Raw genomic sequence first — 16,204 nt, 5'->3', positions numbered from 1 at the left:
CTGCTTTTGATTAAAAGGAATATGCATCATGTTTCCTAGCAGCATTTTGTTTTCATAATTACTTTGGAGGCTTTTCCTAAGCCCCTTTGATTTTATTCTCCTTCCTTCTTAATGGTCATAAGGGGATATAGTGATTACTTCAGGACTAGCAGCTGGTGCTAGAGTAACAAGTCGGAATACTCCAATGAGATAGGACCTTTCTTCCCCAATTAATAAACCCTCCTGATCCCATCTTAGTCTTTTCTCCCCGCACCTCCAGCCTACCTATTGCTAGCCGCTCCTGCCATGTTTTCCTTCTGATTGCCAGAGATTAATCTTTCCTTCCTGAGGTGATGTAACACAGTGGTGAATTAGGCCCTTAAAGTCTAAATCTGACTTCCCTCCCCTATTTTTCTGGGCCATCTCCAATGATGAAATTTCTCCACCCTTTGGGCCTGATTCACCGCTCCACTTTTACGCTGGCGTAACTAACTCTAGGGGTAAAAGCAGAGTAACACTGTGGTGAATCAGGCCATGGGGGTATAATTCTGACTTTGAACAGAGTGGTTTATCTTCAAAAAAGAGTATTTTCAGCAATGTTGAAGACCACAATAGCACAATGTATTAAGCTCCTTTGGCTTTAAGTATTTCATTGGGAGGAGCATGTTTATTTTTTGCTAAACAACTGGCCACAACTGAGGAGGAAAAAAAATCCTGAATATTTGCATAAGTTGGAGGTCGCTTCTTACTGAATATTATATTTTAAAACAATAATTGCTTCTGCAGTTAGTGGTTTTGTACTGTGTTTAACCAGGTTACCCGCAATATTTCCCACTCACAATCAATGTGAGGCCACAAAAAGTAGTCACAGAATCACATAACTCATGAAGGTCATTTGCTGTATTGTCTGTGAACATATATAGCAGCTATTTTATTTAACTGGTTATAAAACAGATTAAAACATAAGAGCCTTAATTCAGGCAAATATTATGGCAAATATCTTGCAAAAACAATTGGATTAGCACATATTGGAATGGCACAGTCAGAAAAACGGATGCTCCTCCTTTCCATACTCTGTGCCCTCAGGTTCCTTAACTTCAACTATACAAGTCTCTGCCTCTGAAAAAGATTTGGAGGTCATAGTGGACAATCAACTGAACAAGAGTTCCCAATGTGATGCTGTGCCTAAAGAAGCTAATGTGATCTTGGGATACATAACCAGGAACCTCAAGTAGGATCAGAGCGGTTATTTTAACTCTATAGTTGGCACTGGTGTGATCACTGCTGGAATATTGTGTCCAGTTTGGTGCACAAAATTCAAGAAGGATGTTGATAAGTTGGAGAGGGTTCAGAGAAGAGCCACAAAAATGATTAAAGGATTAGAAAACATGGCTTACAGTGATAGACTCAAAGAGTTTAGTCTATTCAGCTTAACAAAGAGAAGGTTAAGAGATGACTTGATTACAATCTATTTGTCTCTATATGGGGAACAAATATTTAATAATGGGATCTTCAATCTAGCAGAGAAAGGTAGAACATGTTCCAATGGCAGGAAGTTGAAGACAGACAAATTCAGACTGGAAATAAGGTGTGAATTTTTAACAGTGAAGGTAATCACTCATTGGAACAATTTACCAAGGGTCATGATGGATTCTCCATCACTGACAATTTTTAAATCAAGGTTACATGTTTTTCCATACAATATGGTCTAGGAATTATTTTGAGGAAGTTCTATGGTCTGCGTTATACAGGAGGTCAGACTAGATCACTAGGTCCCTTTGGTCTTGGAATCTAGGAGTCTATGAAAGTCAAAAAACACAGAGATAAAAATGTCAGAAGCAAACTCTATGGGTGAAACCCTGGTGCCACTGAAGGCTATGGGAGTTTTGCCATTCTACTTAATGGGGCCCAGATACCTGTTTATATCATGCTTATCATAGTAGTATCTCAGGCTCAAAAGAAATGGTTTCTCAACTTACAGAGAATACCTTTCTCCCATTCATAAAGACATTTTTAAGGACCAAATTCTGTCCTCAGATATACTCATGTAAATTGCATTAAAATCCATGGGCCAAATTCTTCTTTCATTTACATTAATGCAACCCTTGACTTCAATTATACCAGTGCAACTTCATGGAAGTCAATTGGGTTGCATCGGTGAAACTGAAAGGAGAATTTAGCACAGTGGGAATGGACTGTGCACAGAATCTGGCCTTAAGTGGACAAAATTACTTCTAGAAGCCCTTCAGTCTTCTTTTTCTTTCCTAGCCCCAAAAATAATGGCCCTCCAGTGAAAATGACTGCTGGACATTGAAGAAAGAGTGACATTGAGACATAAAGTAGTACACTTAGAAATAAACCCAGAACAAGAATAACTTGGCAAGCAAAATCCAAAGTACAGAGGAGTTGAACATCTCAAGACTAAAGCACTTATCTTCAAACACAATGGGCTTATGGACATGGTGGGGCAGTGCACTTTACTGGGGTATGATTTCTAAAATGCATTGATCTGTTACACATTAATTGGTCAGTGTCAACCCTGCTGGTGCACACTAACGGTTTCCTAGCACGCTTCAACAATACATCAAAGCACAGTTAGGAACGGGCACATGCTTTTTACACATTGCGAGTAGTCCCAGTAAATCCAATGGAACTACTCACAATACGCAAAGTGAAGCCTCCATCCACAGGAACGGAAACAGCAAGTGATTTATGTCAATGTGTTCTAGGGGGCTCTATTTTGTAGGAGGAACTTTCTTATGCACTGAAAATGTATCCACATACTGCATACAGCTGTAATATAGTTTAAACTAGTTTCCTTTTCATAACAAATGTGCTATTACATTATTGACTTTGACAATCTGTTAGCCAAAAAGTACAATTCATATGATATAGAGCTGTGCCAAATCGCAGAGATGGATCATGAAAGGGATAAGGGAGGTGCAGAGCCTCCCACACTGGGAACATTGGGGCAAGTTGTTCCATGGCCAGGTTATTACTGATTTTTAAAAAATGTACAGGAAGAAAATAATCTAAATCTTTGGTCAATGTTCAGAGATTTGGGTTTTTTTGTTTGTTTTTTAGTTTTTTTTTAAAGTCACACCTTTACCAGCTAAATTCTCCTGATACTGGGGTTTTTGAACTTTAAACCAAAGTTTTTGGAGAGCTGTTGTTAGACAGTCTGCCTCTTCTGAGATGTAATATCATGCAGGGTTATGAAAAGTGAATCTATTAAAGTCACACTTAAATCCATTCCAACTCGAAGGCTTGATTCAGCCAGCTGCCAACAACTGGAACTCCCAGTGATGTCAAAGGGAATTCTGTGCACCAAGAGCTTGCAGGGTGTGACTCTAGGGTTTCAAAATGTGCTCTCAAAAAACATGCACTTTGAAAGTCCAAAGGCTTAAATTTTTCAGTGTCCACTAATCCTGGGGGCCTTCATTTTTGATTGCTCCACTTGAAACACTTAGTCATCTAATCTTGGGCACCCAAAAAATTGAAACAACCAAAATTAGAGGACATGTTTGAAACTGTGGTCATTGGTGATCTATGAATGTGGCTACTTTAAATTGCAATGAAGTAAAATCTTGTTTAGTTGCTTCATCTTCAAGATCTGGTACCCACAATATTGTAAGAGGGGCACATAGCAGGAGTATCGTTGAATATTTCACCATCCATGGAATAGTGCCAAGGAGATAAATTAGCATACATGAACACTGACAATGCTAGAAAAGACCTTGAAGAATGACAAATTGGAGACCGATAATCGGATTAGGACTATACAAAACAATTCTCATTGCTGACCAAGCGGCAAGCCAGTTAGCAGGCTCCCCTCAAATTCAGTGACAGATTTGGTGAGAATGAAAAAGGCAGTTGCCAGGGCTGAAAACTTAACCTACTTTGCTGTAAAGAAAGAAAGACCATTTGCTGTGAAACTGGCTAAATTTCCTCTATAAAGATAGAGATGATTTCCTTCTGGGGAAAAATTCTCAAGTTTGCTAGTATGAAAATGTTGCTACTGCCTACATGGCCAAAGGCAATGGCAATATGGCAACCTGGAACCAGCATTTGTTTGAATTCCTGCAAAGCTCTAGGATTAAAATATCGAAGTAACCGCAGTTATTTGTTTTCCCCAGCTCTGTCATGAGAACAGGTGGCAGCAGTCATGGAAGGCTGAGCGAAGTGCATGTTTTGTGCAAAAAGAAAATGGGCCCCACCACAGCAACTGAAAAAGAGTCTGACCAACAGGCCAGTGGAAAAGACAGTGTGCCTGCACCCAGAAAGACAGGTCTGAAAGTGACAGACAGTCACTGGGGAATCCTGCCTTGGGGAAACCAGTCAGTCAAAAGAGCTGGCATGCTGCTAACTTGGTATGTTTCTTAAACGTCTTTATCCCATTAATATGATCTGTTTGCAAGTGGAAAAACCCTGCCCACCTCACTCCTATGAGTAACGCGAGTGTCCCATTAAAGGAGGTGTTCAGTGAAATGACCCACGTCAGACTGGTGAGCAGATTGAGAATACAGAGCAGGATTTGGCCCCACGATCATAGGGAACTTGCAGAAAGCCTTCCTGAGTTTCAAATTCCAATGTCCTTCTCCCTCCTCAGCTCATAGGGTTTCTATGGGCTCACGCACTATACGGATCCCAGTTTTCTTAGTGAACTGCAACAAAGCCAATGCTCTCAAGAATATTTGTTTCTTTTGCTTGACGCATCAGTTCCTGGTTGTCTAGGGCCAGAGTAACTACTGCATAGACTGTGCACTCACCCCCCACAGCAACTCAGTATTGGCCTCTCCAGTGGAAAAAGTGGTTTTATATATTGACTGGCTTCTGAAATAATTTCATGTGGCCTGGCATGGATAATGGAAACCTAGGATCTTGAAAGTAGCATGTTGAGTGTTGGGGCATATGAGATTTTCATCTCATCTTCTTCAGCAAGAATTTTCATTACCCCACAGGGGAAAAGGGACTTATATCTTCCTTTCTGTGTATATAACCTTTTCCTTAGCAATAGGATATTTGTATTACTGAACTGAAAGGCTTAATACGTCTATTCTTTTCTATCCAGTTCATATTCGAAGTCACTCTAATTACGGAAACGAGTAACATTTTCTAAACAATAAGCGAGGACTTCCTGTACAAACAATATTAACTTTCATGATTCAGTTTCTGTGTTTGTAAATAGCAACAATTTACTCTTCTGTGCAGAGAGTTAAAACATGGGAAAGAGGCACCTTAGTGATCCACACGGTGCTAATATGGGGAATTGACTGACACATATGTCCTGTGACGGGAAACAATACATAACTAATAGTGATCCCGATTTTATAACAGTTTGTTTCCCAAGCACCCAGAAATTAGTTAAAAAAATTAAAACCTTCAAAGGAAGTTTATTTATTTGTTTCCAAACTGAGCTCAATAAATGCATTCCACGCTGGCTTCCAAAAAGCACTGATTTAAGTTAAGAGACACTTTCATTGCATGCGCTTTTCCTTATAAATGATAACGCCATACTGATTCCACAGGAGAAACAGCAGATTGCAGCAGCAGGAATCATAAGGCACTTGGATAAGTTAGATTTCTGTTTTTCTGTGGTTCTTTTATGCTCGTCATCAATTTGTTTTGTACCTTCACCCTTTGAGGAAGACTCGGGAAGCTTGATAACAGCAAAGGTAAGCTTCATTCCCCTCACTCTTTCACAGAGCTCACATTCTTCCTTTCCTTCTCTCCCCCCTCCCTCGCCCCAGTGCATCCTGGGAATTGTAATTCCTAGACTCCAACCTACAGGAGCCACCTAGGAACAAATTTACAAACACAAACTGGGTAGCATTTGCACCTAGCTAGATATAACAACTGTCCTTTTTTCGTGTATTCACAAAAATGCATCTCCATGGCTTGCTCAACATTTCTTCCTGAAAACTGTAAAATCTATGTAGGCTCAATAACTTTTCTCCCCACCTTACAAAAGTTCATTGGAATACATTCATCAGGCACAGATCAAGCAGTTACACGTAGGGTGACCAGATGTCCCGATTTTATAGGGACAGTCCCGATTTTTGGGTCTTTTTCTTATATAGGCTCCTATTACCCTCCACTCCCTGTCCCGATTTTTCACACTTGCTGTCTGGTCACCCTAGTTACACAGCAACTTATTCCATTATCCCTAGACTGGCGCATGTATCCATTGTAGTTCATATTGAGATTATCAACACCTGGTTGTTAAGGAACTGACACACCACTGAAAGCAATGTCAGATTCTAAAAACTTGGATGCCAGAGATATCTCAGCTTGGGACAGGATTGCCTCTTGAACAACCTTTCACAAGTTTCCTGGGAAGCAAGGTGAAGGGTAAAATGTTCTAAGAATCCAAGTCCCATTTTCAAAAGAGGCTTAGGCACTTGGAATCTAAATCTCATTGATTTAGACAGGCCTTAGGCTCCTAAATCACTTAGGCATTTTTGAAAATGTTGCCTGGCATATTAAAGGTTTTTTCCTGCCTGAAGAGACCACTCTGTCTCTCAGAACCTGATGTTTCTCTCCAGCCATCTGCATCCACTAGGAAGCCCACCCTGATACTTGTGCATCTGACATAGATTCTCTTTCAAATAGAAGAAAACAACACATAAAGCACTCAAGAGGGAGAAAGAGGGACAGTGTCTCAACTTAATTCAGTGATTAACAAGTAGTGTTAACACCTCGTGCAGGAAAGAGAATGAGAGAGAGAGAGACCAACATGTAGGAGTCTCCTCTATGTAGCAATGTAGGCCTAGCACATGGGTTCTCAACCTGGAGTCAGGATGTCAGGTGGTCACAACTACCTTTGCTCTTCTCATATTGCTAAATGGGAGAGTATTCTCAGCTAGATGGAGTGGAAGGTTCAAGGGGGTTCGCAATAGGAAAAAGGTTAAGAACTACTATTCTAGAAAGCTGCATATTTTCATGGGCAGCAGAAGATGTCAGTCAATAAATTAGTAACCTCCTACCTTCTTTACACTTTTAGGGATACGTTCATAGTTGGCTGCCCAGAGTTATGCTACTGAAAGTCATATAGGTAAATGGTTAAACGCTGAGAGGAGTATATACTTTCATAGTATTGTTCAGAGGTAGAAAAAGCAGAAATGACTATAAATTATTGAGCAATTCTAGGTAAGGCAGGATATAGACCAAAATGGACAGGTCTCCTGTTTTTTGTCAGACAAAAACAACAGGTCTGATTGGTTCCACTTTTACACAGCCTCAATCATGTTCTTTGTTTTGCAAGACCAAAACCAAGAATGATCCAATCCAGCATCCACTTCAATAGGAGAGGCAGACACATAATTCAGAAAAGTTTCCATTTTGGATTCTATCTATTGCAGATTTTTAAAATCTATTAATCTAATGCCTGACATTAATCTAGTCACTTTTTTGCTGTAAATTTCAAGGAATTAAAGCTCAAGGAAGAGTAAAATTCAAAAGCAAATCCAAAACCTGTATTATAACTTTATTTTATTTTTACTGAATTCTGTGCTTGATTAATATCCCTGCAGAGAACAAGGCCAGCAAGCCATTCTTATTATTATAATTTAACTGCCTAATGCAGGCATTTCCCACATATTACACAATCTTTGGTTGTTGAATACAAAGGAGCTGATATTCAGAATGATATAAAATAGAATCAATATGTTTTACATCTGATAGAATTCCAGAGTACTGAATGTTTTGAAAGTGACAAATACTTAAACATTAATTTTCTACAGGATGAGAAAATTCCCCTGGTAAGCTGGAAGGTGGATCTTTCCATCTGCAACAAGACAGCATTTGGCATCCTTTGGCCAGATAGCAGCCTATGGTCTTTTAATAGCAATTAACATATATAAGGAGTGTCAAGGCAGAGATATTTTTGAATTACCATTTGATACTGTGAGATGGTTCTGTGATGCCATAATCATTTTACAGATGCACATCTGGTCCATTTCATTTCAGATAAATCAACCTTGCAAAATTCTACTTGCCCAGTGTGATGTGTACTTGGATTTGGGTTTTTTTCTTCCATTCTTTTTCACTAGCAAATAAAACATTGGCACTAGTTTTTTGCATTATCAACCAGACTCACAGTAAATGGTGGGCAAGCAGATTTTGTACATGGGCTGGTAAATTTGCATGACCATTTTGCAAAGCCGAAGATGTCATTCACATGCATCATTTAGATATTTAACGACAGTTGACTTGCAGCACTTTTAGCCACTTTAACACTGTTGAATTTAAAGTACCAAAGGAGCATTTAAAAAAATTGGAATCTTACCGTTAATAAATATATAGACTGTAGATTCTGTCTTCTTTCTTACAGCACTTGATGATGCATATTTGCAGCTATAGTATCCAGTGTCAGTTGCTTGAGCTCTGCTCAAGGTCAGGCTACTACAGAACTGTTGTTTGCCATTCCTTCCACAGGCAACTTTAATTATTTTCAGCCTTTTGCTCTCCTTACTTGGAGCTTCAGGCAGAGACCATGAATGAACCATTTCCCCCCTGCAAACACAGATAAGGAAATAAAAACAATGATGTTGGGCTACAATTATATAGCTCCAGTTCCCAAGCTTTCTGTTTTATTATATCAGGCTATTTCTGGGGTTCTCTTTAATCTTGTTCTCCAAAAACAGCAACGGAAACCACAGAGAGTTATTAAACAATTGCCATTGAAGTTAGGCCCCCATTATCCCCCCAACACTGTTTTTTCCCCCCCGTTTCATTTACCAAAAGAAAAGAAAAAAAGAGTCCTGTGGATTAATACCCAGGAAAATTATCCAAGCCAAGTCAGCTGGTTACCTGCATGTGAGATTTAAGGTCTGGCCTGCTTGAATGACGTGCTGTGCACCTTTTATACTCAGTTCAGGACCTTTTAATTTTGACCCTGAACTAGATCCTAGAAAAACAATAAGAAAAGCATTAACAATGGTAAATAGCCTTCCCATATTCAATCCGCTCACATTCACAGTGTTATCATCACTACAATGTTGCAGCGTAGCTGTTGGGTTTTTTCCACCACACACCTTCCTCTGGGCCAAGGAAGTCCTTACTCAGGGCCCAAGAACCTCTCCAATGGAATTAACACACAAAGCGGGGAAGGCATAGAGAGGAAACCTCTGCAAGGTTCCCCACACTGAGTTTGCTCCAGAATTGTTTCATTCAGGGGGACATGATTTTCCCACATGCAATAGGCCCTGTACCCTATGGATCAATAGTAGACTAGTAGCATCCATATGGCAGCTCACTGCCCTCATAAGCCTCACACTGATCACTCCCTGGCTATCTATCATCAATGGAACAGCACTAGCAGGGCTCCCACAGCTAGTCACTGCCTCAAGGACATCTGACTGTGTCATCTTTCCATAAGGAACTCCAAAGGGCCAGCAGGAGGACAATGCAAGCCCCAGCCCATTCCCCAGGTGCATGCCTGGGTTCATGGAGAGCTCTCTGTGCAGGCCAGAGAAAGAGGGAGAGGATGAGGCCATAGAGATGGCTCTCCTTTCCACATAGGAGGCTGAGATGTAGGTGTGGATCTCTAAGGAGACACAAGCAGGCCCTCAGTTATGCTGAACTCTTGTATAAAACTCTCTGCAAAGTCAATGGAATGACTTTGAAAAGACTGAGTAAGGATGGCAGGATTTACCCCTTTTCATTTAAAGCCATAGCCCCTCTGTTTAACATCCCCTACGCTGCAAGCTCCTCTACTCTAAAGAAGCCTTCTAAGGCCACTTGGTTTGTCTTTGCCCATCATTATAATATTTACATGGAATCTTTTATGTCAAGCAACCTAAAATATAGTCCTTTAAAAACAAGTAACAGAATACCTGTGGGGGAAAAAAACATCAATGCACTGATCCTAATCCCCACTCACATCAATTGCAAAGCATTCCAAAAGTGAGCAGCATAACAAGCAAATGTCAACTGTCTTAACCTAAATTTAGGCACTACCAAAAGTCTGGAAAATGAAAGTGATGAGGATTTTGTATTGCAGTAAAAGAGTATCTGTAAACCTGAAAGGATCCAAGAGTAGTTCTATTTGAAGAAAAAAGGAAAGTAGTTTATAGCCAATATATGAAGGAGACAGCATTACATATACAATTATATTGTCCATTATGCACTGAAATATGGGGGAATAAGAGTTCAATCTGTCTATTTTAGGTAATTTGAGAGGGCCTATCACAGTTGGCACCAAATAGCATAGAGATCCATTTCCATGGTGGCCTCTGTGCCTCTCCCAGGTTCAGCAGCTTTTGCTTTTAGGTGATGTGTGCATGTGAATTTCTTGTCTGTTATTTCTCGAAGGCTTTTGCATGAAGACACATGTCTTGAATCATGTTCTGAATATGGACAGGCTCAAGCTTAGTCTTATCTCCTTTGGGAGCTCTTTGCTTAGCTGAGGGCCTGCCACCAAAGACAATCTATCTTCTACTTTGGAGGTCTTCACCCTGGGCACTGTTAGCTGCGTTGTCCCAGAGGAGGGCAGATGACTTGGTAGTCTGTGAATGGAGCAATAATGTAACTGGGTTGTGAGCCACTGAGAGTCTCAATAAGCAAGATAAAGTCTTTTAATTGGCAATGGAAGTGAACTGGGAGCCAGCTGTGGGTGCATAGTACTGAAGTGAAGTGTTCTCAGCAGTCTTTCCTGCTGGAGATGTGAGCCACTGTGTTCTATACAAGCTGGTGTTTCCTTGTTGCTTTCCTTCACAGCCCCAGATGCAGTGAATTGCAATAGTTTTGTATGGGCACTGTGTCCCTTGGGCTTCTCTGGCAAACAAGATGTACTGTGCTGATTAGTATGTCTGTATGCATGTGCACTATTGCCCTCTCTACCAGATGGAATGTCAGACCTGCTCATTTGCTGCTATTTGTATGTCTGGTGATTGGCCAGCAGAGAATACAAACCCTACTATAGTTAACACAGGTTCTCCTTTGACTCCAGGTGCAGACACAGAAGGTCCAGAGTTTGAGCCGTGCTGTAGACCATGAAGTACTTGTGATCAAGGTATGAGGTAAAACTGCTGACAATTAAGTCATATGCATCCATAGAATCACTTCTATATGTATCTCATAAACTATCACAGTGTGCAAAATTATATAAAGTTAAATTAATAAAATACAGCACTACATGAGGTTGGCTGTCTGCCTACAAAGAGATTAAATGGCAGTTTCCTGCAAAGATACATTTAAAGAAAAAATCTATACTGGATCTCTGCAATTTGTCTGAACAATGGTGAGCTGAAATGTGGAAATCAGTCTTTCATAAGAAAGCTGACTTTTAAAAAACGATGTCACTTCTGTCCCTCCAAATCAAAGAGTTTGTCTGAAGACTATTGTTTTAAATAGACAGTTTTGACAAATCAGCATAGCAATCAATGGTCTGGTAACAAGTGATACATCAGTTTTTATTGTGTTGTCCTCATCAATAGAATTGTTATAAAAGATAAATTCTAGCGCATGATAACATTGGTATGTGTCGAACATCAAATGTCTGGCAACCCATTCTGGGAAATAAAAAACCCAGTATTTACAAAAGTCCAAACAATCTTTATAGGCTGAAGACTGAATTCAACTTGTATTTGACATGACATATTAAATACTTATGCTGTGGTGAAGTCATCAATCCCTTTTATGGTTGCTTAGACCAGACTAGAACTTGAGGGGGACCATGTGTGGGACACAAGAGAGTGATTAGTCAATCTGGGAACTCGAAAGCCAGAGAGAACCACAAAATCTTTCTGTGCTCAGCAGCCTCTCAAAAGAATTCCCTTTACATTTATTACAACTGAGTCCCATCTCTCTGCTGCGCTGTACAGTATTCTGCAGTTGCAACATGTAAGGTCTTAGCAAAAAGGTGGTTTAACCTGCATCCAGCACATTCTAAAGTGAGAGGTGTAGAATGCATAGCATTTCTTACTTTTTATTTCCATAGCATCCTTAAAAGTCTGGCCACACGCAATTTATATTGCCTCTTTTCCTATTGCAACTAAGCATTATACTGATGTTCTTGTTTATGCTGAACCTCCGGGGGGGAGGGGGCTGTGCCTTAAAAACACAATCTATTTGTGACAGGGTGGACTGGGCCCTGAGGCCCCCTGCTGGATGCCTTGTGGTCCTGCCATACCCTGCCCCAGAAAAGGACAGTAGAGAGGTCCTCAAAGCTGCCTAGAGCAGCTGTGTGGGAAGCAGCCAATCAGGGCCCAGCAGGTCAATATAAGAAGAGCTGCAGGGCCAGAGTGAGTTTAGTTCCTTGCTAGAACTGGAGGAGAGTAGATGTGCTTCAGGCTGGCTGCTAGGACTCCACAAGAACAAGGCCTTGAGGTAAGAGTGAAGAATGTGCAGGAGCCATGGGGAAGTTGCCAGGGAATTATAGCAGCAACACAGTTTATTTAAAGGGCCATGGTGGATGGCTGCTACCTATAGGGCCCCTGGGCTGGGACCCAGAGCAGAGGGGGGCCCCACCAGCCACTGGGAACGTGACATGGACTTTGAGGCTTCCCAGAAAGGGAACTGAACCATAGTGGCCCTGCTGAAGAGCTAGGGCCAGAAAGGGCCTAAGATGGTGAAGACACTGCCTCCAGGGAAGGGGCACTGGGGCATTGCTCTATTCTGGAGCAGGGACAAACTGAGAAAGATATTACAGAGGGCACTGAGAGAGGCCTCTGTTGGACTTGTACCCCAAAAGGGGGTTGTGTTGCTTTTATCTCACAGACACACTGTGTATGACTTGGCTGAGTCAGTGAAGACCTGCCAAGAGATCCATCAGCCAGGTGGGTGATCTTGAGAGGTGGGTGCCACCCCAATATAAGAACTAAAACCAAAAGCAGGCTCACATCTAACTGAGAGAAAGGGGGCCATTCATGAGAGATGAGTGCCCCCCAAGAAAAGAATGTGATTGCAATTTTATTGGCCAGAGAGAAAAGGGGGTGCCTGCGAGAGGTGGGTGCTGACCCTGTTACACTATCTTTAACCATTTGTATTTACTGACACACTAGAAAATTGCAAGTAGCCTCTTCAAAAGAAATCTCTTTAAAATATTTCCTGTGTATATCTGCTGTATTTCTATAGCCCTTCTTCAGCACACTGTAAAACCTGTGATATTGAAAAGCACATAGCTGAGTAATGACATCAGGATTTGGCCCTGAGGCAGAAAACTTAGTCAAAGCCCCTTGATACCAATGGGAATCAGTTCCACTGATTACAATGGCCTTTAGAACAGACCCCCTAAAGACATGAGCTGAAGTTAGAGTATTGACATGAGGGATTTCCAGCAACATTGCATGAAGTCTCTTGTAGACACTGAAGGTCTAACTGATTTTTTTTCAATTCTGAATCACTAATGCTAGATGTAAATACTAACAATCTGATTAAATTTGCTCTATAATAAAAATCCAAGAAGGGCTGCAACTAACCAGTAGTGGTCAGGCAGTTGTTGAGGAGAAATTCAGACACTTTAGCTTAATTTTGTCAATGCTCTCAAGCTAAACAATTTGAATATTCCAATGACCATGTATTTGATTATGCGCATTCCTCTATTCATGAGGATTCTAAGATTCAGACAGCGAGGAAAATTATTTATTTTATTGTACTGGCTTCCTACATAAGGGCAGAAGTCAGACCAGTGGTTGGAAAAGCTGGGTGCCCATGACAACATGTACCACCAGCTTGACATTTAAGAACAAATTATTATTAAATACAATAGCTGCCATAGATCAATCAGGATCAGGGCCCAATTGCACTAGGGTCTTGTTGGCATTGACACTGTACAAACAAAAAGGAGACACAGCCTTTCCTCCACAGGACACAATCTGAGGCTGTCTACACGGCACAGCGGCACAGTCATGTTGCTAAGGCCTTGCCGCTGCAAGGCACACAGTATAGCCGCTCTTTATCTCTGGGAGAGAGCTCTCCTGACAACAAAATAAAACCACCCTCAACGAGGAGCGGTAGCTTTGTTGGTGGGAGAGTGACTCCTGCCAACAAAGCGCTATCCACACCAGTGCTTTTCATTGGTAAAACTTGTCGTTCAGGGAGGTGTGTTCCCCCCCAACGCCTCTGAGCAACAGAAGATCTAACAATGAAAGTGTAGTGTAGGCAAAACCTAAGAGGTTTTCTTGGGATTCTATCTCATGGAGTGGATATGGCCTAATTGCCACCACTGAACTCAGGTCATCTACCGGGTGATCCAGAACACTAATCGCAGGGTCAACCAGCTAGTCATTCATTGGAGTGTTCTGGTTTGGGTTTGTTTTTGTCTGTTTTGTTTTTTATTCTGCTAATGGTGAAGGATCAAAAATGTTACAAATGTTGCTTTTTTTCCCCTTTGTTAATGTATTGTATCGGAAGCAAAAATGTCCCTGTACAGAATCTCAAGAAATGCCATTCAGAACTCTTATAAAATAGGAAACCCTGGAAATGAATGCTTCATAATAATCCAGGAGACCTGCCTCATAGTTACCTAGCTCAATGCAGGAAATTCTCTAAGCACCCCAACCTGTGATCAAAAGAAACCCCAGATACATTTGATATGTATCCAGGTTTTGTCCTACTACATACATTAACCATATCTAAAAGATACAGCTGTGTTTCGTAATCACTGTTCATGGAATTTAAAAACCACTCTAGTGTTGGCCTAACTCTGCTCCCATTGAAGTAAACTGGATTCTTACCATTGCCTTCAAGTGCACTTTAAATATTTAACTCCAGTAATTAACCACATTAACTCTTAGGCACCAGACTTAATATTTGCCCTAACAGACCCAATGTATAAGGCTTGACACATTTAATATTTTAGATTTCCAGCAACAAAGGCCTGAAATACAGAATCCTATTTGTATTAAAAAGTCCACACACACAATAATAGTGTTACCACTTAAGTGGTACAGATCTGAAGAGAAATGGCTTTTCTTTACATTCCATCCCTGCATGGGTCATTAGCTTTCCTACACTTTTTTTAAATGATACAAAAATGATTCAAAGAACAAATGCAATAGGGTTTGACAAGCTTTCCAGAAAAGGAGAATAGCACAGAAATTCCTACTGTCAATATTTGCAAGGGGATCACGCCTTCTGTGTACCTTCTTCAGGCATTTTACTTGACACTGGCTTTTTGGAAAGGTCATGGTGTAACAGGACATGTTCATTAATCATTATGCCTATCACTAAGCGACCATCAGCAACCTACCCTTACAGTGACCTATATTAGCGTGTAACTTCTTTTCATGTGACAACAAAATGACTCTCCCCTCCCCCATATTCATTTTTTTAAAAGTTTGGCTGACTGAAATGTGTCCTACAATCGGATTACTGAACCAATTGGCGCAAACACTAGTTTAGGTCACAAAAGTTACCCAAGCTGCCTAAAGACAGGGTCAAAGAGCTGTTTGAAAAGGCACAGAATACAGCTTGGGCAGTATTTGGTATACAAGGTAGAGTGCTCAGCTGATGATGCAAAGGAGCTGAAGAATAAGTGTTTTGAAGTCTGTTCTAACATATGATGGAACTACAGCACCCTTTTTGCACTCAGAGTACAAGTTTCTGTTTACTGACTATTTTGTGGACTTATAAATAGGCTTATTTCACATTATTGTATACCCTAGATAAAATAAATGTGTATTTGTAAATGTTACTGATACTGTGTCTGATCTAGAGTACATATATGCCCCACTTCTGCAAACATTTATGCACATGAGTAACAATTTCATCCCATGTGTTCAAACAAAACTTCTGTCTTGTTAAATGTTATAATTTTTTTACTGACATCCCTTCACCACACCAGTTAGCCTGAATGTATTAGCTAAACTTTTTTATCTACACAATGAAGAGGTTAATGAGAATGATCAGTTTATCTTTGCCAACTGCAATGTACACAGAGCTTCTGACCTTCTGGATTAAAGTGCCATCAGTGTGCAATAAAGTTATCCATCATAGCCTAATTGTTTTACTGACTGCTGGATTTGCATACATTTTAAAGCTCATTAAACATATCTTGCCCTTAGTGCTTTCTATTGTCAAATATAATTTCCTCCCAATTTAAACAAATTTATATTCCATCAGACATAATTTTTATATTGTACAAGACAATCCAGCATTGGTAATGGATAAGGTCCCCTAAGGTCTCTCACCTCTCTAATTCCCACTATTCACAGTTATTCTTAGCCTGAATAATTTAAAGATTCTTCATTTAAAATGTGGGCTAGATTGTGCATTTCTTACT

The 16,204-nt window shown here is 40.5% G+C and overlaps 1 protein-coding gene across 2 annotated transcripts in view; it reads right to left on the bottom strand.

Annotated features, from left to right (window-relative positions):
* The window catches only part of FLT1 (fms related receptor tyrosine kinase 1), a 145,557-nt gene that overhangs the window by 116,213 nt on the left and 13,140 nt on the right, over positions 1–16,204 (bottom strand). For both annotated transcript variants that reach the window (XM_034758694.1, XM_034758695.1), the window contains exons 2-3: positions 8,791–8,887; positions 8,267–8,493 (exon numbers count right to left, since the gene is read on the bottom strand). In XM_034758694.1, coding sequence (XP_034614585.1) covers positions 8,267–8,493; positions 8,791–8,887 — 324 coding nt within the window. The remainder of the gene's footprint in view (positions 1–8,266; positions 8,494–8,790; positions 8,888–16,204) is intronic.

The sequence above is a fragment of the Trachemys scripta genome, chromosome 1, assembly GCF_013100865.1.
Source record: "Trachemys scripta elegans isolate TJP31775 chromosome 1, CAS_Tse_1.0, whole genome shotgun sequence".
Taxonomy (NCBI): domain Eukaryota; kingdom Metazoa; phylum Chordata; order Testudines; family Emydidae; genus Trachemys; species Trachemys scripta.
Note: the sequence above shows the minus strand (reverse complement) of the source record. Positions and strands in the feature narration are given on the sequence as shown.